The sequence below is a fragment of the Anguilla rostrata genome, chromosome 5 (genome assembly GCF_018555375.3).
Source record: "Anguilla rostrata isolate EN2019 chromosome 5, ASM1855537v3, whole genome shotgun sequence".
Classification (NCBI taxonomy): Eukaryota; Metazoa; Chordata; class Actinopteri; order Anguilliformes; family Anguillidae; genus Anguilla; species Anguilla rostrata.
Genome location: NC_057937.1, coordinates 56,893,612 through 56,919,849, shown reverse-complemented (window position 1 = coordinate 56,919,849; position 26,238 = coordinate 56,893,612). Strand labels below are relative to the sequence as shown.

The 26,238-nt window shown below is 45.6% G+C and overlaps 1 protein-coding gene and 2 non-coding genes across 7 annotated transcripts; 1 reads left to right on the top strand and 2 right to left on the bottom strand.

The window, feature by feature from the left end:
- Positions 1-433: 433 nt before the first annotated feature.
- On the top strand, positions 434-22,910 carry LOC135255752 (adhesion G protein-coupled receptor G3-like). Of its 5 annotated transcripts, none has more exons than XM_064337318.1 (15): positions 434-865; positions 9,520-9,607; positions 9,808-10,248; positions 10,464-10,497; positions 11,654-11,768; positions 12,285-12,416; positions 12,784-12,894; positions 14,047-14,089; positions 14,293-14,396; positions 15,969-16,090; positions 16,504-16,769; positions 17,919-18,018; positions 18,875-19,146; positions 19,751-20,989; positions 21,217-22,910. In XM_064337318.1, the coding sequence occupies exons 2-14, from the start codon at positions 9,544-9,546 to the stop codon at positions 19,888-19,890; spliced, it is 1,944 nt and encodes a 647-aa protein (XP_064193388.1). In that variant the 5' UTR covers positions 434-865; positions 9,520-9,543; the 3' UTR covers positions 19,891-20,989; positions 21,217-22,910. The 5 variants fall into 5 exon arrangements, with proteins under 5 accessions (XP_064193388.1, XP_064193387.1, XP_064193385.1 ...); XM_064337317.1 differs by having other exon boundaries at positions 15,969-16,103; positions 16,511-16,769; XM_064337315.1 differs by having other exon boundaries at positions 15,969-16,103; positions 16,508-16,769; positions 19,751-20,933; positions 21,162-22,910.
- On the bottom strand, positions 8,364-8,434 carry trnag-gcc (transfer RNA glycine (anticodon GCC)). The gene has a single exon. It is a non-coding gene; the product is annotated as a tRNA-Gly (tRNA).
- trnag-gcc (transfer RNA glycine (anticodon GCC)) lies at positions 9,223-9,293 on the bottom strand. The gene has a single exon. It is a non-coding gene; the product is annotated as a tRNA-Gly (tRNA).
- Positions 22,911-26,238: the final 3,328 nt, after the last annotated feature.

The following is a 26,238-nucleotide window of genomic DNA, read 5'->3' as shown; positions in this document are numbered from 1 at the left end:
TTTAAAAAAAAAAAAAAAAAAACACCATCCCACCTCCTGCTCTCGAATATATTGCCTTACGCGAGACTCCTGCACAACTGCGGGTCTCTTCAGACTCTGTTATGAAGGTCAAATGCAACACGAAGGCTGTATTTTTATTACTTGCTGTTATGAGATTTTTTTTTTCTCTAAGGCTGCTGTTCTGCCAATCTACCGGAACGCAGTATGTACAGTAAGAGAACAATTTCTTGGAGAACGTTTAGGTTCGTTGCGAACGACACTTCAGCGTCGTGCCACCAACGCGTGCAAATAACCCAACAGGCGTAAATGACGATAACAAAAAGTTATTTACGAATACGGATATAATTGTGTTTAACTGTGCTTTCATGCCAACGTCCCTCCTTCATTCAGTTTTTATTTAAATACCAATCTTGTGTCACGTGCTCGCAGGCAGCCAGACGCACACACCTTGGTCAGGCAGACATAGCCCCCGGCCAAGTTTTTTCTCTCTCTCTTGGTTATGTAGAGATGAAGGATCACGCCAGTGCTGTCATAGGACAGTACCCACTGGTGCAGCAGCAGGGTTTGAGAGTGGCAGGTGTCGTTTCAAAAGCCCGGAGTCTCCAAACGCGTGACCAGCTGTCTTGCGTGAGAAAATGCCGCCAACGCAGTTCAGTGCACTTAAACGACGAAGCCTGTTTCACATGCTATTTTTTCGTTTAGTGAGTCTTCTGGCTCTAACTGACAAATAAGTCGAGTAGAGAAAGCGGCGCATTTCGGTCGTGTTGGCTATAGTGTGAAGTGGACCACTTCCTGGAACGCACAAAGAAATACTCGCCCTCGACGGTAGCACACTGCAGTGTACAGATAAGGAGCATTCAAGAAGGTAAAATTCCCCTTGCTTCATACTAGTCTCTCGGAAAAATGACAGTAAAACTGGTTAATCACCATTATTTGTTATAACATAGATTGTGTTTATTCTTTTACCGACTTCAAACCATATTGTGCTTTATTATTATTATTATTATTATTATTATTATTATTATTATTATTATTATACGGAAAGTATAGACTTGAATTTAATCTTTTGAACAGTACCTTTCTGAATGTGACAAATAATTTACAAATGTTTTATATCTTAAGCGAACACGGCTAGCACAGGTTTTATACAATGTTTCTTTTCGACGCGGGTGTTATTTCTCTGCTCAAGATAAGCAACGATCACGATGTCCGTTTTTGTGTCTCGGCAGTTGCGCCTTTGTCGTTTTATACATTTGATTCATTTATTAATTTACATTATGTACTTTTGATGCAGTTTTTCTTTTTGAAGCATTGCCTTTGGTTGTCGGGACATTAGGCTGCATGGTCTTCAGTGAGCGTGAACAGTTCGGAGCACTTTCCTTGGTTTATCTTTAAACTAATCTTGTCACCCTGCTTAACGATCGTGGAACTTAGCCTTGATGGCTAAGAGGTGCAAACGTCGCCAGGGTAACGCAACGGTTATCACCTTTATCTGTAATAACCGCGGTTCTGTTCATTTGTCCAGCCCCGCAAGTGAGTAGCTTACAAGCTAGGGCGGCGAAATTCTATGATTTATGACTGACATGATACATAGCCATTGGCCAACACTTACCGTTCCTGAATTTTTGGAATAGGGAAATAACTCCACATTCCAATTTTAATGATCGCATGGAACATGTTATTGAGATAAAAAGACGTAAATACCGCCTCAAAATCCGTTCGTAGCTAGGCCTATAGAAAACCGAACTTTTAAGGTTTTTACTGGCAGGTGCTGAAACACGGAGCAATTTAGCTTGCCACCTGTACGACCAGAAAGTTCAGAGTCCACGCAGTTCGAGAAAGTCTACAGACAACGATACTGTGTTTAGTGATGCAGGTGGTAGCAGAGAACAATACGTTCACGTTACTATGTTTTTAAGTCGTGCGTTACGGCAGCGACAAAGTGTGCGCGTCTGCAACAGTAACTAAAATTTCCATAGGCTTTTTGCCGGTGATGCGTAATCAGAGTTTTTAAAAACTTCTGGACAATTGCGACCGACGATAACATTATTGCGGTAGGTGCTCTAAACAGCTCGGCCAACGTAAACGCTTGTGCAGCACTTATCACAAACGCCTCTTAACCGCGTGGGTAATTAATAACTCCGTGCACATCACTTCGTAGCCTAATATAGCACTTATTCTGCGAATCAAATTTGCGCTGTCTTTTAATGTTGAAATTATATTGTATGTGCATGGGTATGGCTATTTTAATTCGGTGGGCCACAAACAAAGTGAACGATTTAAGTCCGAACGAATCACCCATACCCCGAAGTGTTCGCTGATTATAACACAGTTAGCATATAACTTCGCTACGACGTTTCTGAGTGCCGTCTTTCAGCACTCACAAATCGAGGATATGACATGTTGTATCTCTTTCGTTAGCTTGGTTTTCCTGTCTTAGCTGTGCTGGTTTGTTGATACTACACCTGCGATACACCAACTGAAATCCAAGATTAGTTTAGAAAGGGTAAATCGGGGTTAGGGTAGTTTACATTGTGGTATTTCTTATAACTCCAGGGGAAGTTTATTGAAGTCGGCCAAGGGCACATGCTGGATTGAGTCAGATAGCTTTTCATTTCAACGATGACATTGTTCTCTGTGGGTGCTCATCAAGATAACAAAAGTCAAACAAAAGTCATCTCATAATTTGTATGAAGGATATATTTATATTTTAACCGGTTTTATTTTACCCAGTGCGAAAAGCAGAAAAGAAAAGGACCGGTGATGCACTTGCTTACAAAGCAGCGACTATTATATTCTGTAATTGCAGCCTTGAAATCTCCACCGTGCTATTTTGGGGAGGCTGTGTGGTATACTGCTTTGGGAATTGTACTTGTAACCTACAGGTTGTGGGCTTTATTCCTAGGTAGAGCACTGCTGTTGTACCCCTTGTGCAGGGTACTTAACCTGAATTGCTTCAGTGTTTGTGCTATAACATCTGTGTACTGTTGATTTTATTGACTGTGCATTTACTGTGCTGTTTGTTCTTAGAGGTGGCAGACAGCGACTGCTGGCTTATGGTGTGTTTGAGCACTTCAGCTAAGACTCCGCGTACACCACTTCCTAGGTATAAACAGGCTGCCGATTGGAATGAAACCACAAAACCTGCGGACTCTGCTCTGCTCTAGCACTGGAGTTTAGAGATCCCTGCCACTTGCCCAGGTTCAAACCCAGCGACCTGTCTTGAACCCGGTTTATGTTTCTGGCGAGCACCTTTATTCTCAGAAGCCCTTACTAGACGCGTCTATTGTGCCTGACTTAACAAGGGTGCTGTGAAAATAGAGTTTGCGCAATTTGTTGGCCAGCACCTCAAAACTGAAGGCAGTTCACATCGCAAGTATGGGCAATCTACCATCGCTGAAGCATCCACCTTTTGCAATGCCATAATCGCTCAACAGCTGTAGTGTGAATTTTCACCCGCGCTGTCTTCTGCAGTCAAGCATCAAGTCAGGTAGACATAATAGTGCCAGAACAGTCATTATTGAGATGAGTGAGGCACATTTTTTAGGTCACGTGCGCAGATCTGCAAAGAGCGAACGACCTGCCTTGAAATTTTTCAAAAAGGTGTGAGTCAATGCCAGAATTTTGTTGGTGAGCAGAGTTCATGCTTGTAAGTTCAGGGCCTCGGAGTGCGTGCGCTATTGCATGCAACAGAGGTGGTTTTTTTTTTCTCGACGCAGCTGAGGGTAGACCGCATCGGAGCGGCAGGCAGTGCCCCGAAACGAGCGGACGTGCGCAGTTCTGCAGAAGCTTCTGGACTCTTACGTATTTCAGCGGTGTGTGGCGAAGACGACAGACGGTCCCCGGGCCACAGTTCGTGGCCCCAGTGGGTTCATCTGGAGGCCTCGGGCTGACGCTGTCGCACGTTCGCCACGTTTTTGTTAAAGCGAGCTTAGAGCCCTTTCGGTGCAGGAATGTTAGACCAGGATAGTGTTCATTGTTCTCGGCTAGAAATAGCTGTACAAAATAAGTAATTGTACCTTACTGAACCCGTGTTCAGCAGTTGTCTACGATCATGAAAATGCACTTTTGTACGTCGCTTTGGATAAAAGCGTCTGCCAAATGAATGTAATGTAATGTAATGGAATGCAAGAGGAGAAGGCACCCAGCCGAAGGTCAGGTGGTGCCCGCCCTGCCCCCACCCCCACCCCACCCCACCCCTCCCCTCTCCCCTCACCCCCCCCTCCCCCCCGTTAGAATAGCAGAATAGGAACATTCTTTACCACAGCGAGACGCGAGCGGGACAATAGAACAGGAGTCGCAAGGGGAAGTTGAAAGGGGTGTGTCTCCTCCGAGCTCAAATAAAAATTCCCTTCAGTGTGCGCGCGTACTGGGAAGTTAAGCAATTTTTTTTTTTTTTTACATTTTATTATTTTTTTTTTTTGCTAGCGAAAGTTAACCCTAGATTCCGAACCCAGGCTTGTGTGTTGCCTGCAGTGCTGCAGACAGCATCAGCACTGAATTTTTAAGGTGCTTTTTGTCCTGTGAGTGAGGTGGGTGTGGGGGGCGAGGGGGTGGGGTGGGGCTTGGGAAAGGGTGGATGAGTTTCTACCTGGTGAAAATGTGTGAAAAATGCATTCTGAAGTTTAGCCCCTTGCATGCAAGGACATGCAATAACGTATGACTGTTAACAACACTGGAGGAGCTCAGCCTGCAGTGCACATGTGGGTCTATCCTCTGTTCAAAATTACATTACATTGCATTACAGGCGTTTAGCAGACGGTCTTATCAAGCGTGACTTACACAACTTTTTTTATATAGCGTTTACATAGCATCCATTTATACAGCTGTATATATACTGAAGCAATGCATGCTTTTGCTCAAAGGTATAACGGCAGTGTCCTTACCCGTGAATCTATCCTGTGACCTTTAGGTTGCAAGACCAACTTCACTGCCAGAAATTGGTTTTGTTTTCATCCGTTTAATTGGGGGGTGTGGGGGGGGGTGAACTTCACAGCCCAGATGCTAGAGACTTTTTTGGAAAATCTTATGTTCTGTGAGAGCTGATGGGTCGTCACTGTTTCCCCATTTCTCTTATCTGCGGGAGCTCGGTGGCAGGCTGAAACAGCGCCGTGGTGGATACATGTCCCGCGGTGACCGGACGGGGCCGAGAAACTCACAAGATAAAGCGCGCTATCATCGCTTATCCAAAGCACCCTTCCGATCTTGTATCCGGCAGTCTGCTGTGTGTGGTCAGAATGCGATAGCCTTCCTTTTGATATGTATGTGTGTGTGTGTGTGTGTGTGAGTGTTCAGTTCTAGTTTCACTTCCACTGTAAACTGTTCAATGTAAAACTATTGCTGTTTGAGAACTTTCACCTTTAATAGAGTCAAAACATTTAATTTGGTCCCTACTGGACTATAAACAAGAGTTGATGCAGCACTAAGAATTTTATAGTTGCCTTGTGCGTCTAGATCCTTTTTTTATTACATTATTACATTTTATTTGGCAGGCGGTTTTGTCCAAAGCAATGTACAATAAATACATACCGGAGGTCATTGGAACAACTGCAGAGCACAAATCTGATAAGGTGCAGTTCTCATTAAGTATCAGTTATCCGTAGCAATGAACATCAAGTCTAGTTCACGCAGAAAGCATCGGCTAAGTTAGCAATTATGTGGCAAGTCAAACTAGAAGTGAGGCGTGATTACAAGAGACATGATAATGAGCTGAAATATCAAGATGATAGTACAACATGAAAGTGCTAGATGAAGATACGTGTGTAACATAAAAATGCTAGAAGATCAAGATACAAGATATAAGACAGTGATCCGAGATTGAGAGTAAGTCAGAGTAGTGTCAGAGTTAGTCCGGGTACAGTCTGAAGAGATGCGTCTTCAGACCACGGTGGAAAATGGGCATTGACCGAATGGTTCGTAGAGGAATCGGGGAGTTCGTTCCACCCCTGGGGAGCTAGGGCGGAGAAGCTTTGTGGTCGGGACAAGCAAGAACCGTTCACCCGGATGGCAGGGAGTACAAGTTACCCTGCTGCAGCAGAGTGGAATGGTCGAGCTGGTGTGTTGGGAATTATGTCCTGTAGGTAGGCAGGGGCCGTCCTGTTGGCTGCAGTGTAGGCCTTTGAAACTGACTTCTAGTTTTTTTGTAGAGCAGGGACCTCAAACTCAAATTCTGGATGGCCGTGTGTATACGTGCTTAAGTGCATAATTTAAGTCATTGATTTCCTGAAGCGTCCCCGCACCATGTTTCCAAAGGCTTGAACTGCCTACTGACTGGAAGCTGTTGTTGAACTGCAAAATCCTGCGGACGCTGGGACTCTCCAGGACTGGTGTTTGAGACCCCTGGTGGAGAGTATGGGTATGGCGCCCCTCATGTATGTAGAGCATCAGCTGATGACCTTGGAGGCTAATCGAATTTGTTCCATTATCAAGACAGGGCCAACATCTCAGGGGCATCAGTTATTGTGTTACATTCCCAAGTGAATCTGTGAATCCTGCAAGGAGTTCTTGGTTGTTATTTTAACACTAAAATAAAGTCTATTGTAAAGTTACAGTAAAGTTCAGCCTACTCTGTACGGAGTTCTGTACAGTTTTCACTGAAATACTTGAAGAATTACAAAATAATATGTGAATTGTGCCATTGCTCAATGTACTGAACTTTTCCGGTTTTCATTTGGAAAATGAGTACTCTTTTAACTTGAGTTTATTTATATTTTCCATTTAGCAGACAAAAGCAGTCTTGTCCAGAGCAACATACACAGCTTATATTCTTCGTGTAATTAATTCATTAATTCAGCTGGATTTTTCCTGCTGCAACTTTAATACTGCACGCAAGGGAACGAGTGGTAGTGTCCTACCTACATTAAACCTGCAACCTCTTAGTAGTAAGTCAAGTTTCCTAACCAACCCATGTACTACACTACCATCCCTGTTTAAAAGGCATTGATGACTAGAGTTACTGGCCAATCAGGGCTATGTATGGGGGAGTTCAGAAACTCTCATTTCTGTGCCTGTTCATATTTTATACAGCAGAGTACCTTGGCTTAGGCTAGGCTAGCTGCAGTAGCTGTGTCCATGTAACACTACAGCCATAAGCAGGGTGAACAAGACTGGCAAAATGAGCAAGTGAATAGCCATTCTAAACATTGCATACAACAGAAGATTTATCTTCAAACTAATCTAGTTCTTTTGCCTCTATGTTTTTGGTTTATGGATATTCGGGGAACTGTTGAGATAGTTGTGCTTCAGGAGGACAGGACTATGTTTTGTACTTTTTTGCCGTTTTTCCAGTGCATTCCACATTATAATTGCATCAATTTCTGGGACAAAGATAGCATTTAACGTCTGTCTATGTTAAAGGAAGAGTTGAGATCTAACAGAAAAACAAACAAACAAATAAACAAAAATCCTAAAAACAATAATTTTGCTTTAGCATGAACATAAATCCAAGGTGCCCTTGGCAAGTCGTGGCATGATTCCATTTAAAAGCCTTTACCGTTATAGCAAGTCCAAATATGAACAGAGAACATCAACAAGTAAAGTATTGGTCTACGCTTACAGTGAAGCTTAGAACAGGAAGACTTCAGCCCAAGAACAAAACCAAGGCTGGGTATTTTTAGACAGTCAGCTAAAGAATACTTTGGCCACCCCAACGGCACTGAACCAAAATAGCTCTTTTCACACACTTCTAGCTTCTTTCATGTCTAGCTGTCCTGCCACAGTGTTGAACATGTTTTTATCAAAGTGGTCTTCCACATGGGTTTGTGGGGCTCAGTGGGACGGTCATTTTGTCCGCAGGTAGCATTTATGCTACGTTACGTTACATTACATTGCAATAATATCACAGATGCTCATGTCCAGTGCGATGTACAGTAGTGGGGAACATCAATGTTACTCTCTGGAATACAAAAAAATGCGGCATTACCTAAGAAGACACAGAGGCACCATTTATAATCGATCAGTGTTATTATTGACCTAACAAACAACTATTTTGTATTGCAACAAGTAGAGAGCTTTATACAGGAAACATCTGTAACATTATCTCAGAGGAAATCCAGTGAAACAGAGAGAAAAAATAAAGGGTTATCTAAAGTGGATCAGGGGAGCCATTGTGCAGTGTAAAGAGATGAGTCTTCAGTCTGTGTTAGAAGATGGGCCGGCTTTCTGCTGTTCTGACTGCACTATTGGGGATGAGAACAGACAGGCGATGTGACCTGGAAGAGCAGGCTCGTTTGGGGGGGGATGTGCCAGACTCCCAGAGGCAGCAGAACGGTGTATTTTATGAGAAGGGAAGTGACATGGTCTGAGCCTGGGGCCGGGCTGATCCGCCAGATGTTTTACCGGAGGAGGACTGCAAAAGGAGCATGTGCATTGGCCGGGAATCGAACCCGGGCCTCCCGCGTGGCAGGCGAGAATTCTACCACTGAACCACCAATGCCTGACGGAACAGTGTCACTGCAGCCGGTCGCCATGGACACAAGGGCTGCAAATGATTCCGTTTTTATGCAGGCCGTGTTGCAAGGCCGAACGGCCTGCTGAAAGTCTGTCCTTACTGTTCGCCCTGCAGGTGCCATCGGGCCCCCAGCTCGCCCATTAAATTAAACGTGTGACACAAAGTACAGTGTGTGGACTCTCATATAACGCAGGGAAAGAGTGTTTGCTCTCACGACAATTTGTGTGAGGTGAGTCATCAAGGAGGGTTAAATATTCACTTTGGAAAGAGCTGTGTCTGCGTGCGCCGAAAGTGAAAGTGTGTATGCATTCCAGCGTCCATCGAGTGCGGCGTCTAGCGGCAAGACCACAGAAACGGCATCCTTCAAAGATCCTGTTTTAGTGGGCTGCTGGGCAGGTACTGGTAGCTCCTCCTCCTCTGTTGTTCTTGTGCCCAATCATGTGAGGCCGAGAGTATGCAGGTTTTTATTCCAGCCAATCACCTGCTGATTTCACTAATTTCACACTCCTTCAGCCGGAGAGGAGGGAACTAATTAGTGAAATCAGCAGATGCAGTGGGGGGGAGTGACGTGGCTGAGTCTGGGGATATTGTGGATCAGACGAATGGTGGAGATCTGGTGGTGGAGGATGGCAGGGAGGCCAAGAAGGAGGAATTTGCAGTAATTTGCAGTAGATGATCGGCAACTGGACTAGGAGCTGGAGTTGAGTGAGAGGGTCTGGTGGGGCGGTGATTCTTCAGATGTTTGACGGGAAGAAGACTGCAAAATGAGCTTTTGCATTGGCCGGGAATCGAACCCGGGCCTCCCGCGTGGCAGGCGAGAATTCTACCACTGAACCACCAATGCTAGACAGAATGGAACTGCTGGAGCCTGTTGCCATGGACACAAGGGCTACAAATGATTCCGTTTTTTTGTGCAGGCCCTTTTGCGAGACTACATCTGTCCTTACTGACTTCCTTGCAGATGCCATTGGGCCCTCAGCCCGCCCATTAAATTAAGCGTGTGACACAAAGTACCGTGTACAGACTGCAGAAGACTGACGGAGATGTGCTGTTTGCCTTGATTCTTGCAGGAGGTCAGAGGTCATTCTGCTGCAATGGAGAGCGACCAATCAAGAGGGCTCTTGAAGCTGGCTCTTATTCTGGCCCTACTTGGACAGGGTGAGATATGGAAGTCCATTACACTGTGTTAATGACCCACGAGACTATAGTGCATGCAAGAATATAAGGATAGTACAATGTCAAAGATACGTCAGACATGTATAACGTGATGTTTGCTTTTTCCATGAATGTGACTGACTGCTCTTATTTATAATCATGTACGTCATTTTTCAATGTTGGTTGTGTTTGTTTCCCTACAGGAGCCAGTCAAATGATGAGCGATTTTGAGATGTGTGGGAAATGGATCCACGGAACATCCGGAAATCTCTGGTTCGACGTGAGCAAGGGGTGTGGCAACATCACCGTGGCGGCCAATGAGACCACTCTGTCCATCCAGGGGAGGATCATGGGAACATGCGAGAATTCCTCTACGATCCCAGTGACTTTGGGAAAAGGGGAAAGCCCGTTCTGTGTGTACTGGGAGCCCCTCCTGGACCTCCTGCAGGTGGAGGTCAGAGGGGAGAACCACACCCTGTGCAAGACCTCGGCTCTCCAGCAGTCCTGCTGCTCCTCCCTGTCCCGAGAGGACAATGCCAAAGCCTCTGGAACCTTCGGAATTTCGAACGGGAGCATAAAAGGCGATGTCATGGAGGAACGACTTCAGGAATCCTACACATTCTTTGGAAACCCGGAGGACTGCTGTAAGCAAGGCTTCTCTTTTTAACGCAGGGGCTGCACAGGGGGCTCCAGTCCTGGTTTTTTTGCTCCATCCAAATTTCGATTCCATCCCCGCCGCCAGTACCCAGTGTACCCAGTGCGGTGGTGCCACTGCAGCAATATGAAATTAAATGCCACTGTGAATTGAGGAGTTTGACTCACTTTTACCCCCCCCCCCCCTTTTTTTTTGTCTTTTCAGATAAAGACTTGTGCGCTGAACATCATGCACAATTGTAAGTACCTCCCCCACTACTCCCCACCCCCCCACCCCTCAACCCCCAACCCCCAACCCCCCGTCAGCATGTCCTCACGGTCCTTTCTGGCGCTCTCTTTGGCTTTGATAAGCCGTAAACAGGAAGTGATCAGATAACACTTCTAGCCACCTCGCGTCTCCAGGTATGTGGTGAGCATCGTCAGGTCGGAGTGAAATGCTGAGCTTTTGCCGGCAAACAGGAAGCTGTCTCATTCGCAGCAAGTAATAGAATGGGCGTTGGCAGATATAAAGACGTACTGTCCCGTGAATGCACGGGCTTCTTGTCGTGTTTCAGCTACACAGCGTTAAATACAGACGGTCCTAGTGCAGTACAGCATCGGGGCGCGTTGAGTCCGAAAGCATGTTCAGTAAAAGTATGTACGACAGTATGAGCTCTTCATGCCGCCTCAACCCGAGAGCGTGATTCAGTCGAACTATCAGCATTTTGAGTCACACGGAAGTCCCTTTACAAAAACATCTGGGTTACCTACTTTGCATATCCTTTGTACTCCATGCGAGATTAATGATTACATTTCGTTTCTGGGCAACTGAGAATGATACCGTGAATGGGTAATGGCTTAGCTGCGCAATCTTTCTCGATGTCTGAATTCTTGGGACTGCAGATAAAGGTGACACTGATTCCAGGTCACCTCACCCTGCCCTTGAGTCGCTTTTCCACCACATGGTACCGGCTCAGCTCGACTCGACTCGACTCTACTCGACCGTTTTTGGATTTCCATCGGGCAAAAAGTTGTGGATAGTACCTGGTACCTGGTACTTTTTTTGGTGTCACCTCCGTCGAGGTTCCAAGCGAGCTGAGGCGATTACCAAAAGGTGACATGAAAATACTGGTGGCCACTGATTGGTCAGAGACGGCAGTTTCATGCGGCGTCGCTGTGACGACCAGCTGCATTGACGGGGGTACTATCTGCAGTGGAAAACGAAGTACCTGGTACCAAAAGCGAGTGGAGTGGAGTTGAGCCGGTACCATGCGGGGGAAAAGCGGCTTCATTGTTACCCTTGTGTGGAAACTCTTAACTGATCCAGGATCAGCACGAGGAGACAGCCCCTCGCTGCCCTATGGAATGGAGAGGTGTGTACCGTGTTGACCCCCTCTGTCTGGGCTCTCCCCGCAGAATCGAACAGTTGGCCCTCAGGTCAGGTGTGATTGGACAGGTGGACCTGCCGTGCGCTCACGTTTCCACCAAGAAACTGGAGGAGGGGTTTCAGGGCCTCAAAGTCGATATTCAGGTGAGACCGATGGTTCCCAAACTACTTTTTCACATGGGTGATATAGGTGTTTGATAACGTTTTTCATTAAATAAATTAAATGTTTTTTTTTTTTTTTAAATGGGTTTTGTTTAATCAGGTTCCCTTTGTCTAATATTACATTTTGTCTAATGATCTGAAACCATTCAGTGTGACAAATATGCAATAACAGAGGAAGCACTGTGCTGTGCATGTGACGCAATGAACTGCGGTGTGCTCTTTCACATTGACGCATCACAGTCTGCTATGTGCACTGTATCAGGTTCCGGTGTTAAAACAAAGAAAATGAATTCAATTTTTAAACATATGGCAGGCTTCCTTTTAGTGAGGGGCGTGTCTCAACGAATGGTGTCGCTCGTTAAGCGGTGATTCTGGCTCTGTCTGGTTCGGGCTCTGTGAGGGGGGCTAGGAAGCCATGCAGTCGCTGCTGTTAAACAGTTGGTGTGTGTGTGTGTCTGTGTGTGTGTGTTTGTGTGTGTGTGTGTGGACTGTACACAGGCCCCTGAAAAGAAGCCCCTAGGAAATGAGCCACCGCCGGTCTCTGTTTGGCTGCCCCCCTCTCTGGTGCCCAGTGAGGAGGGAGGAGCCACCGTGGTGTTTACATACTACGCGGAAAACACGCTGTTCCAGGTAAGAGCAGCCCTGGGGTTGTCGCTGGGGTTGTTGCCAGGGGGGGACAGAGGCAGCCCTGGGGTCGTTGCCAAGGGGACAAGGCAGCCCTGGGATCGTTGCCAAGGGGACAGAGGCAGCCCTGGGGTTGTTACTGGGGGGGACAGAGGCAGCCTTGGGGTTGTTGCCGGAGGGACAGAGGCAGGCCTGGGGTCGTTGCCGGGGGGACAGAGGCAGGCCTGGGGTCGTCGCTGGGGTCATTGCCGGGGGGACAGAGGCAGGCCTGGGGTCATCGCTGGGGTCATTGCCGGGGGGACAGAGGCTGGCCTGTGGTCATCGCTGGGGTCGTTGCCGGGGGGGCCTCACACTGCTTGTGCCCATCCCGCAGGGCCCTGAGGACAGGATACTGGACGGGGTGGTGGGCATCTCCGTGGAGAACAGAGTCATCGCCAACCTCCCCGATCCCGTCAAGATCGTCTTCCATCACGGGCCGGTGGCGGTGAGTGTGCGTCGACCGCGCCGGGGGGGCGGACGGAACGTGGCCACCTAAATAGGATTCTCATTATTATTATTGCTAGTGTTGTATGTTAATTTGCATGACATGCGTTTAGCAGACAGTCTTATCCGGAGCAACTTCCACAACTTTTGCATTTTTTGCATAGTATTCATCTGTATAAGCTGGTTGTGTGTACTGAAGCAATTCAGGTTAAGTGCCTTGCTCAAGCGTACAGCGGCTGTGCCGCACCTTTAGGTCACGAGCCCAGTTCCCTCACCGTTAAACCACAATGCCCCATGTTTACATGGCTATATAGTATTTTTTTTTGGGCTGTGGGCTGTGGTGTGAGAAGAAGCCGGTTGGCCACATTCAGGGGAAGAACCGCAGAGGCCTTCGATCTCCCCCGAATCGGCAGGGGACGACGAGGCCACAACGCAGTCCATCGGATATTCGAAATTAGGCCGTGACTTGGATCCATTCAGCCACCGTATTTCGGGCACGGAATATTTTTGACGAAAAGAAAAATAAAAATAAATAATAATAATAATAATAATAATAAATAAATTGCTCCTAGTTGAAGAAGGTTGTTCAGACGCTCGATGGCCCCTCGCCGCAGGCCGCTGGGGAAAGTCCGGAGAAATTCCGACGTGTTTACTGTGGTGCTCGCACCTCTGTGTGAAACCAGAACACGCCTTCTCACCCCGCACACCCTGCAGACGGAGAGGAGCGAAACCCACGCTGCCAGGGTGGTGCAGCTCCAGAAAGCCCTGAGGGGAAGGACGTCCCGCTTTCAGAAACGCGGAGCGGCTTCTTTTCGCACTGTAACGTGGCGCTTTGGCGCAAAAAAAAAGAAACCACTTCAAAAGGCCAGCGTTTCTCTGGTGCGAAAACGAAAAGGTCTGGTTCAAATGGTAGATCTGCCAGATCTGGGTCTGCCGTGCATAACGTATGTGGGCCTAGAGCTGTGCATAACATATGTGGGCCTAGACCGGGTTCTCTGAAAACAGGAATGTGAAAATCAATCAGAAGGTCAGACACGACGATGATTCGGTGCATGCGGTACGAGCTGACGCAAATGTGGGCAAAGCAAGACAATGGCGCCATCTTCTGGTGAAACCAAAGTATTTAATTATTTGTTTCTTTGTTCTTTGACAGAAAAATGAATCGACCAAATGTGTGTTCTGGGACACAAAGAAAGGTAAACAAAATAATAAAATATTAAATTAAATTAAATTAAATTAAATTAAATTAAATTAAATTAAATTAATTACTGAGATACATTTTAATAGAGCACACGTATCCCTAAAGGAAAATTATATTGTATGTAATAAAAATATTTAGAATGTAATGTCAGGTTGAATGTAATTTTACTGGAGTTACGTATCTCTGCGTATTATGCAGACCCTACCAATGTAACCTGGAGAGACGAAGGGTGCAACACGATCAGGAGACAGGAGGAAACAGAGTGCCGCTGTGACCACCTGACCTACTTCGCCATCCTGGTGGTACGTCCCATCATGTCCTCTCCAGGGGACAGCCCTGGCCAGCTGAAAAAGCGCTGCAGCTAGCAGCAGCCTGACTGTGAAATACTGTGTGACAGCGGCGACTGGTGAGCTGAAAATTGGTGGGGTGCAAAACTTTCCTTTAAACTAATCATTGATCTCAAACTGTTTCAATTAATTTCAATAATTAACAAGCATGCAAACGATCTGACTAATCAATTGGAAAGTGAGACTTCTTCTCATTGTGTTAGGAAGATTAAATGATAAATGCGAAAATCCGTTCTAATCACTAAGCAGTGGCGGAAACTTCCCCTGATTTTCCCTGGGTATCAATACAATTAATCCACAAAATAGGCTACTCAATACTATCATATATAGCCAGCTCTCCCCAAATAGGCGGCTTTAGCGAGTAGCCTAGGCCTTATAGCCTACATTTATTTTCATTTGCAGTACAAAATTGTGCACATTTTAAATTAACATTATTTGCGGAAGCATGCACTTCCTTCTCCGCACTTGTATTCATGGAAAATATCTGGAACACGTAGATTGTAAACCATCTTGAAGTGCAGGTTTTGTTTTTGCTGGTTATTCTGAAAGCTAACACGGTATATAACAGACTGGTGTATCTTGTTTGTTAAGTGTAGACTACTTGGTGATTAAAACAGATTTTTAATCCCCCCTAACACGGTATGAAGACGCTGTGTGTTAGGCTACTTGCCATTTGATTATTCCAATCATTGGCACGCTTGATAATAAAGGAAAATTAATGAAAACAGGTTGAGATCAATGATTAGTTTAAAGGACAGTTTTGCACCCCACCAATTTTCAGCTCACCAGTCGCCACTGATTGTGTGACAGCCTTGCGTTTAACTGCTGCTGTTCAAACGCATTTGGCTTTGATTGATTGGTTGATTGATTGATTGATAGATTGATCAATTGATTGATTGGTTGGTTGACTGATTGAATAGTCGGTTGGTTGATAGATTGGTTGATTATTCATTGAAACCTACAGACAACCGCTGCTGAGGTCTGCCAGGCAAATACATCACACACAGCCATGATAAAACAATTTACTAACAATTAGTCAGTAAACAAACAAAAAAAAATCTATAGAAAAGCACAGCTGTACAGATTAAGATGCAGATGTTAAGATGTACAGCTTTTGTATGAGATTTGTTAAAGATGCTGCTGCAGTCACGTGACAGAGTTTTTTGACGCGCACTGTGATCCACAAACAGACAAACTAATGAACAGAGCGACTCCTGCATCAAACACACAAGCCTTCTCTCTTGGTCTTGTACTCATGAGAAGCAATCACTGTTTAATTTGCGTAAAATTCGGGTTTTTTGTTCCCGATTACTCTGGAACCGTTCACCTTGAAGGAAGGGTTGATTGTTTTTTTTTTTGGTTTTTTTGTGCCGTGTTTGGATCGGTTGAAGCGTTCGAGTTTGAGTCGCGGTTGCAGTTGGTCTCTTTGACGCGCCCGGTGCTGTATGAACGCCTCTCTCTCTCTCTCTCTCTCCCTCTCTCTCTCTCTCTCTCTCTCTCTCTCTCTGTATCCTCTCCTCTCCTCAGGAGCTGAACCCCGGCTCGCCGGTGGACGACCTGGAGGCCCTGACGTACATCACGTCCGTGTGCTGCGCCATCTCCCTGTGCAGCTGCGTGGCCCTCATCATCCTGCACACCAAAGAGCTGAGGTACAGCCTCAGCGTTCTGACTCCGAGGGCTGAGGGTTACTGTATGCACTGAACCTCCGGTGGCTGTGTGGCTGCGTGCGATACTCTGCCCTCTGCTGGATAGAAGTGGTATAGCGTTGTGATATGAAAAAGCTGTGTTGTTTGTCTGTGTATGTGTGTGTTCTAGTGTTTTGTGGTTGTCTGGGTCTGTGTAGTTTGTTTCTGCATCTGTGGGGTATGGAAAAGGGAGGAAGGAGCACAAAAAAGTTACATTGTCAAAAAAACAATCAAATTGAAAAAATAATGCGTCAAAAATAATCTCAAACGTTGAAAGAGCAGAAAATACACTCAAAAGTGAGGCACCGAGAGCGGCAGGCGCCGCCGCCATTTTGTTTCACCGGCTTTCTGCTTTTTTTTGGTCATCCTTGTTCCAGAAAGGAGGGAACGAAAAAACCATCGATCGGCATTCACCGCAACCTGGCGGTGGCGCTGCTCCTGCTCTGCACCCTGTTCATGCTGACGGGCGTGCTGGTGAACGTGGCGAGCGAGGGCGTGTGCCGGGTGGTGGGCGCTGCCCTCCACTACGCCCTGCTCTGCTCCTTCGCCTGGATGGCCATCGAGGTCTTCGCCGCCTTCTGGCTGATCCGCCAAGTGATGGACACCTTCCCCCGTCTCCGCGTCCTCAACGCCCTGGGCTTCGGTGCGTGGAGCTGGGTGGGCTTGGAGCTCACGCTCGCTGGTCGCTCTGTGTTGTGTTGTGTGGTGCGTGGAGCTGGGTGGGCTTGGAGCTCACGCTCGCTGGTCGCTCTGTGTTGTGTTGTGTGGTGCGTGGAGCTGGGTGCGTGGAGCTGGGTGGGCTTGGAGCTCACGCTCGCTGGTCGCTCTGTGTTGTGTTGTGTGGTGCGTGGAGCTGGGTGCGTGGAGCTGGGTGGGCTTGGAGCTCACGCTCGCTGGTCGCTCTGTGTTGTGTTGTGCGGTGCGTGGAGCTGGGTGGGCTTGGAGCTCACGCTCGCTGGTCGCTCTGTGTTGTGTTGTGCGGTGCGTGGAGCTGGGTGGGCTTGGAGCTCACGCTCGCTGGTCGCTCTGTGTTGTGTTGTGTGGTGCGTGGAGCTGGGTGGGCTTGGAGCTCACGCTCGCTGGTCGCTCTGTGTTGTGTTGTGTGGTGCGTGGAGCTGGGTGGGCTTGGAGCTCACGCTCGCTGGTCGCTCTGTGTTGTGTTGTGTGGTGCGTGGAGCTGGGTGGGCTTGGAGCTCACGCTCGCTGGTCGCTCGGTGTTGTGTTGTGTCTGTGTGTGAGCCAGAGCTGGTATTACTCATTTGTGTCGAGGAGCACTTAGCTCGTGGAGCAGTGCTATGCTATGCTAATTCTTTGAGGTCCTCACAAACCTGGGAAGCAGCTAATCCTGGTTAATGAATACATCGGAAAGCTCCTGTAATACTTTAAGTACACCTTTAAACACACACACACACGGATAGACATGCACCACACACACACACACACACATACTGTGCGTGCACACACACAAACACATATAGACGGACAGACACACACACACACACACCGTGCGTGCACACACACACACACAAACACATATAGACGGACAGACACACACACACACGGATAGACATGCACATGCACCACACACACACACAAACACACACAGACGGACAGACACACACACACACACACATACACTACTAACTCAGATGGACACACTCAGACATTCCGGAGGGTTTCCGATAAAAGCGGAATGAGCGACATTCCCGCTGTTTGTGAGACGATGCACCGTGAACCCGACACACTCACTCACGCACCAGGGGATTTAAAGCCTTTTGTTTCCGGCCGCCAGGTCTCCCAGCTCTGCTCGTCGTCGTGTTTGTGTGCATAAACGATGTGTACGGGACTCGAGCCATCACACCCAGCGATGACATCAGCAGCCCCTACAAAATGTAAGCGTGCTGTGCTTTCAAGAGGGTACGGTCGGGGATGGAAAAGTACTTTATTTACATTTACCTCATTTACAACGCTTAGTCCTTTGGCAACCTGTTTATGTTTAAAGTGATGAAGTGTGAGTCTTCTTAAATTTAGGCTAATTTAAGTCATTTACACTTCACAGAGTTTTGTTTCTGCATTCTTCAATAGGGAGGGAAATGTAGAATGTATCAGAAAAATATTTATAATAATGTGTAATAACAAAGATATATTTGAAATATGTGATGTGTGTACGTACGTATCAAAATATTGAAAATGATTTCATGATATAAGTGATAATGCCGATCTAATGTAGTCTTCCAGTAAGTAAGCTTTACTTTACTTTATTCAGTTTATTTTTACAGGGACAGTGCACATCAATAAACATTTCTGTAAATGTGCCAGTTTAGCCAGCATGGCTAATTTTCAACTGTAGTCCCTGGGCAGGTACATTAAAAACAACAAATACAAAATACAAATTCAGACATAATACAAATACGTTAAAACAAAGATTGTTATGCATGAAATAGACAGCACATATGTTGGGATTTTACAGAGCATGGTCACACATTTGGTTGTCTTTTAACCACACTTTCAGGTAAGCTGTGAATGAACGATATGTGTTGCAGCTTCTTATGTGTGTAGGAAGTTTATTCCATGTGTGAGCTGCCCTCACTGAAAAAGCTGACTGTCCAAAAGAAGTCCTCCTCACAGGAATTATACAATCCCCCTAGAGCTCTAGTAAGCTCATTGTTCATTTTAAGAGTGCCAACCTCATGATGAAGCTATTCCATGAGATACTTAGGAATTCTGTCTGCCTCGGTGTCGCGGCAGGTGTTGGATCAAGGACACCTGGAGGGGCACCCTAATCCACTTCATCACCAATGTGAGCTTCTCAGTGGCGGTTGTGTTCGCGGGCCTGGTGATGCTGAGCCTGGTCCTGCAGATGCTCCTCACGCGGAAGGAGTGGAAGAAGTGGATCACCTTCCTCAGCATCTGGGGCCTCAGCTGCCTGTTCGGCTGCACCTGGGGCCTGGGGCTCCTGCTGCTCGGCCCCCCGTCCCGGGTCGCCACCTTCCTCTTCTGCATCATCAACTCCCTGCAGGGTGAGTCCAGCCCCCACCCCCCCTCCCCCTTCGTTCAGCGGTCATCCCGGCGACTAGACAGGTTCGCAACAGCCAGAAAGCGTGAGACCAAAGTCTCATTTATACAACAATAAAAGCAGTTAAAACAAGCTTCCTTAAATAATGGTTACATTTAAAATTAAACTGAAATGCTTGATAGTCTTATCAGAACTACATCTGACAGCTGCTGCCCACTCAACATTCTTAAACAGAACGCTTTCTTAATAACCAGCTTTCACGTGGACATTTCATTACATTACAGGCATTTAGCAGACGCTCTTATCCAGAGCGACTTACACAACTTTTTTACATAGCATTTTACATTGTATCCATTTATACAGCTGGATATATATACTGAGCAATGCAGGTCAGTACTTGCTCAGGTAACAGCATGTCTCCGAATCAACTGGCGACCTTTTGGTTACAAGCCCAGTTCCTTACCCACTGTGCCACACTCCGTCCTTTCAGGCACATTTCACACTGAACTCCTTCTCGTTTCACTGTAAGACGCGTGTACTGTGAGAGTTTGTAAAGATGGAGGTTTCTCGGAGATGAGGAGTTGAGTTGCGCTGTGGCTGTTTTGTAGGTTTCCTCCTCTTGGTGCGGTACGTCCTGCTGGAGTGGATAAAGAAGCGGGAATCTGCGAGGAGGAGCATCAGTACGGCATCCACTGGGGTGCCCATACTACCACAGGGATCTAAAACTCAGGACCAAGGTCCGAACTGAAAATCAATCCGGACCGGACCCTGTGTCACATTAGATGTAAATTAATAGGGATATATTTTATTGTGTCTGGCGCGTTGTGCGATTGAACGTGCATAGCCTATATGTTTACTTGTGTGCGCACATGACACGCATTGCAGACCCCAAGTTAACCATCCAACCGACTTTCACTTTCATGGAGCCACTTGTGTGTGCTGTGCGCCCATCGTCAGTTTCTGTGGATACGTGCACTCTGGTCCCAATGTCAAAAAGTCGAAAATGCACCCAATGCGATTTCTGATTTCTGCGCACTGGTGTGATCAACTCACTGCCTGAATCAGTCGGTACCCCACCACCATGCGACATTCTATCAAAACGAAATACGTCAAAACGTAAATATAAAGACCGTATTCAGCCAAGGGCTTGGCTGAATACTCGATTCTGATTGGTTCAAGGGTGGACATTATTTCTCAGTAAAGAGACGCCTCGGCCTTTTAACAGTTCTAAAATGTACTACAAAATCCAGCATTCTAAAGCAGTTTAAACAGCAACATTATTCTTTCGCTTTTGACTTGGTATTATATCCCCTCCCCTTTTCAATGTCCAATTTCACAACTGACTACAACGCTGAATCACATTTCTAGTTACTGTTGCTAGCTTTATTTACGGTTGCCAACCATCCCGCAAATCGGAACTGTCCCGTCATCGGACAGTAGAATAGGCGTTCCGCATTTAACTCATGGCTACGGGACGCATTTTCATCCACGTTTGTGTGAACGATTGCGTTTATACTAGTAACTGCTGTTCTGAATACAGTTCAGTAGTTAGCTAGCTAGCTAGCCGGGATAACAATCATGCCGTGAGACCATTCTGACCTAAAACCAAGAATTTTAATATTGGCTAGGTGACAAGTGACAGCGTGGCTAGCTGGCATTCAAAACCCGTTTCAGAGGGTTTCCCGTTGCTGTTCTGAATACAATTCAATAGTTAGCTAGCTAGCTAGCCGGGATAACAAGCATGCCGTGAGACCATTCTGACCTAAAACCAAGAATTTTAATATTGGCTAGGTGACCAGTGATAGCGTGGCTAGCTGGCATTCAAAACCCGTTTCAGAGGGTTTCCCGTGTTCTGTCATTCATAGTTGCTACTGACGGATAACACATGCCGTGAGCCTCTGTGAATTTAATATGAGCATAAGAAACCTTCAGAGGTTCCGTGCGTTTGAACAAATGAGTGGATACAAGCATGCCGTGAGACCATTCTGACCTAAAACCAAGAATTTTTATATTGGCTAGGTGACAAGTGACTGCGTGGCTAGCTGCATTCAAACCCCGTTTCAGAGGGTCTTAGAAAGAAGGTGGCCATTCATGTGCTCGCCATGTTCGGTTCCACATATCGTTGTGAGTCTGGATTTTCCACGATGGACATTGTGAAAAACTCATACCGCAGCAGTTTGACGAATGGACGCGAACCCACCCCCCCCCCCCCAATAAAATCTGAATTTTGTATTTTCGTTGACATAAATAAAGACATTTCCACCATAAATTTATGCAGAAAAGGCACAAATTCGTACATTAAAAATCACCAGAATGCAAGAAATGAAGTGTTTGACGCTCAAAATTTCCTGGGGGAGGACCCCCACACCCCCGCTTAATGTGTCCCCCCAATGTTCAAACGAAACCTAGGTAGTTCAAGCCGTCATACTGTACTAATGAATGTTGATTTATGTCGGTGCATTTAACTGGAATTGTTCCGGACCGTTGACCTTGTATAAAATTCATAAGTGGACCTTTAATAAAAAGGTTTGTGTACCCCTGTGCTGCAGGATCCAGATAAGATTTAGAGATCCACCCGGCACCAAATTCTACAGGAGCCAGAACAGATTTAGAGATCCACCTGGATCCAGAGTAGATTTAGCGATCCACCCACTACCACATGCTAGAGGAGCCAGAATAGATCCCCCTCCTGCAGGAAGTGGACAGGGGTTAGAGATCCACCCGGCACCACTTCCTGCAGGAGGCGGGAAAGGTTCAGCACCATGAATCTGATGACCTGGGCATTGTGGAGACATGGTGGATCTTGAGTAAGCTTGCATTATTAGCGTTGGCCGTACTGTATTGTAGCTTGTTGTACTGCATTTTCTTTCAGTCTTCTCGCTGTTGCTGTGGCACTTAGGAGCACTTGAGCTGGTTACTGCACAGGACCGCTTTTCTTTCTAACATCCTGCTTACACATCTTTATTTAAAATGAATGCTTTGGGCGCCCGTGTGCATCATTATATGGAGCCCAGGGGCCTTGCGTCAGCGCTGAATTCCCTGTCCTACTTCGCAATATCCGTGCCCCCTGACCCATAGCCGCTCTCATCTACGGTCATGTGTCTCCACACTGGTTAATACGACTCCTGCAGTTTGCCGACTCCTACTGCTGCGAGGCAAGAGAGGCCCTGGTTGGCTACGTACGTAGCTAGTGTGGCAGGCGAACCCCCCCCCAAATTAACGAAGAGCATTGCGTGTTGGATTGAGGATGTCCAATTCAGTTTTTTTAAAAACAAATCAACAATCGCGTCGTCGTTAATTCACCTCATGTCATGGTCAGTGATATCATACTCTGAAGAAATGATTTTTCATGTGCACGTCTGCTGCACTGTTGATAGGTTTGGCAGTTTGGGGAGGGTTTCTGCGTGTGCAACATATTTGACCCTCTCAGAGGGAGTTAGAGCCAGTAGCAACATTCACAAAGGCAGGTCATCCACCAGAGAGTATAAACGCACTGATTTGTTCAAAAAATAAATTTTTGGAAGGTTGCCTTGGCATTACTGTGTTCTAGAATGTCACCTGAAGGTGGCAGCAGTGACCTCAGGCTGAATGTGACTGTAAATATTTCTTTCCAGTAATTTCAGTTTAATTTAAACTTCCAGTCAGAATCACTGTTTTTTTTTCAGCGGCAGATAGATTGAACATATAATGTACAGTAGATTTTTTTATTGTATTTTGCACTTTCTTTTTGTACAGAAGTTTGTTTTTTAATAAACTAAAAAATATATATATTTTTGTATGTGTTGTACTCTTTTGGTTTGGTTTGGAAAATGATAATTCTCTAAAAAGTTTTCAAACATTTATGTGATCAGTACGGAAGTAAACCTTGAGTCTGAAACATTTGTCTGACCTTGTCGTACATTGTGATACAGAGTTTGGATTCTTTTCAGCTATTTTTACATTTTCTCTTTAAAAGGAACGCCTGCCAGCAAAGTAAGTCCTAATTCTTACAAGCATCGAGGTACACCTGCATTGAGACAGCACCTGGGTAAAGACTCTCAAAGAACCAAGAAAACCTATGCTCCAAACAAACATTTACTGAAGTCTTGACATTTGCGCTGTCTTCTGGGTCAGAAATGACCCTATTCTGAGTTCAACAGCAGTGAAAACCCCCTACGTTTAATTTTTTTTCAGTATAAAGTGACCCTACTATTAGAAAAAATTTAAACAATGCCTTTTTTTATGCTTTTATAAGACCAGCACATCATCAGGGTGATGAGGCTTTATAAGTATTTTTAACCCTATATTTATGAAATCAGAAGTCATAAAGTTAAGCGGAAACTATCACAGCTCATATGATGTTTGTTTTTTAGTGAAAGAAAGTGGTGTAGAGACTGAAGAAATAAAGTTTCTCTGGACTGTGAGGTAGGAGAAATGGTTGTCTACTGATTTATGAATGAGTGACAGGTTGTTTCTACAAGAAAAATATTGATTTGGGGTTTCAAAATTCAATGAAGAGGCTTTACCTCATGAGTTTTGAGGCTGTAGACATAGGGTGCAATATGAAGACAATACAAGGGTTAAAGTGCATCGCATGAGAAAAGGGAAGTCCTGAAATTAAGAGCGTTAAGAAATTCAATGTCACTGAACATCAATAATTGCTCAGAGAACTGTTGGAAAAAGTGTGACAACGTTAGGCCACAATTCACGCTCGATTTTTTAGTGACACGGAAAAAGTGAAGATAAGAGATAAGGGCGGTCCAGCACTGCAAACAGAACAACCCCAGGGTCTATAATAGGTCCAACCTTGATCATAAAAGCTATAAAACTTACAGACAGCTAACAGGAAAACGGAATGAGAAGGGTGTTTCAGTATTGGCTTTGCACAACACACATTCTACCACAAATACCACCTGACAGGAAAAAAAACTATTCTGACAGTGGAGTGACCCTGTTTTTACACACCTCGAATTGTAAGGTGTCGTTCCGCATTTATGAATGTTCATACATGCGATTGTTTACTTAAAACGAACGGAAACCGCAAAGATTATTTACCTTTTAGCAGATTGATATTATTTGCACTAGTCGTACTGTATCGTTTTTTAAATGAAGAGGTGAAAAATATCTCTCATTAGCGTAGTTTTATATATTAAATGCAACAAATGCATCTGCGTACATCTGGCTAAAGTTGCAGTCAACACATACCTGTTCGACAAATGGGTGTTTTACAGTACTGAAGATGCAGAATATAGAAGATATTTATCTGACCTGTGATATCTTGTGTTTTTTTTTTGTGCTTGCTGGGCTAGTTTCTCTGGGTCTACAATCCATAGCTATTATCATATAACGGTAATGCATCTATTTAGAGAAGAGGAACTGCTGTACAATAGAGGGTCCTTATGTAAATGAGCGCACCTGCTATTCGCACAACATAGCCCAAAATTGATTTGAGGCCAGACACGTTTAACAGGTCATACTTCATCCTTCCCCATTTTGAGCTAATTTTATCCTTCCCTGTTTGGAGCACATTTTATACTTCCAAGGTTAAAAATTTCATACAGCATAAAGTGTTATAAAAACAATGGGCAGCAACAAAAAAAAAATATATATATATATATATATAGCACATCAGAAATATAAAAAGAGGTGTTATTTAAAAAAAAAAAAAAGAATAAAAAAGATTGCATTATGGACTGTCAAATCTCAAGGAAGGAGGACATATCAGTAATCGGGTGTAGTTTATGCTGGGGACGGGGGGAGGGGAGGGGGGCAGGGGGGTATATACTGAATATTTTTGAGGAAGAATGCCTTCAGATTTGTGTTCCATTCTGACAGGCCTAACAGCGTCGCCCCGGTTTCCTGTAAATCATGCTGCAGTTAGGGGAATTAGGGGAGTTAGGGGAATTACCAAGCAGGGTGGAGCGCACTCCTTTCAGAAGAGGCAGTCACAAGACGCTTTCTGTGAACGGGGGGGGGGGAAATTTCACAACAGCACCGCGTTTCTGACCTCAGCTAGGGAGATCACTCGATTACTCCAGCCTGTGTGTGCGTGTGTGTGTGTGTGTGTGCGAGTGTGTGTGTGGGTGTGTGCGTGTGTGTGTGTGAGCGTGAGTGTGTGTGTGTGTGTGCATCTGTGTGAGTGTGTCTGTATATACACTATTGCGTGTGTGTGTGTGGGTGTGTGTGTGTGTGCGTGTGAGCGTGAGTGTGTGTGTATGTGTGTACCTGTGTGAGTGTGTCTGTATATACACTATTGCGTGTGCGTGTGTCTGTATTGCAAGTTTGTATGTGTGTATGTGTGTGAGTGTGTGAATATGAATGTCTATGTGTGTACCTGTGTGAATGTGTCTGTATATACACTATTGTGTGTGTGTGTGTGTGAGTGCGTGTGTGTGTGTGGGTGTGTGCATGTGTGTGTGTGTGTGTGTGCGTGTGTGCGTGTGGGTGTGTGCGTGTGTGTGTGTGAGCGTGAGTGTGTGTGTACCTGTGTGAGTGTGTCTGTATATACACTATTGCGTGTGCGTGTGTCTGTATTGCAAGTTTGTATGTGTGTGAGTGTGTGTGTGTGTGTGCGAATATGAATATCTATGTGTGTACCTGTGTGAGTGTGTTTGTATATACACTATTGTGTGTGTGTATGTGTGTGTTAGTGTGTAAGTGTCTGTATGTATATCTATGTGAGTGTGTCTGTATATACACTAGTGTGTGTGTGTCTGTCTGTATTAAAAGTCATGTTTGTGTGTGTATGTATGTGTGTGTGTGTGTGAGTTTATCTGTCTGCATGTGTGTGTCAGTCTTTGTATGCACGTACAGTATAGCACACTGTAAGACTGAACCGCAGAGGTTTGATGAGTAAAGGGGAAATATCGAGGAGTTACGGTTTCACTGGTATCTGTGCTGATGAATTACACCGGCCCTGTCTATAGTACAATCATAGTTTCACTTCAAGCTTCCTTCCCTTCCGGTCCTGACTCTTAGTTTTTGTTATATGTTGCATTGGAGGGACAATGTGCAGCACTGTTCCGACGTACGCAGTAAAACGTTCAGTGTTAAAACAACTCTGGTAGTGTACATTTTTACCCTGATAGGGGACACCTGCTTGACCCATTTAAACTAC

Excerpts from the sequence above, each read along its gene's own strand:
- LOC135255752 (XM_064337315.1), top strand. The coding sequence starts at position 9,544 with ATGGAGAGCGACCAATCAAGAGGGCTCTTGAAGCTGGCTCTTATTCTG. Across the intron at positions 12,417-12,783 it reads CGGAAAACACGCTGTTCCAG|GGCCCTGAGGACAGGATACT; the intron begins GTAAGAGCAGCC and ends CCCATCCCGCAG. Across the intron at positions 16,104-16,507 it reads AGCTGAGGTACAGCCTCAGC|GAGGGAACGAAAAAACCATC; the intron begins GTTCTGACTCCG and ends TGTTCCAGAAAG.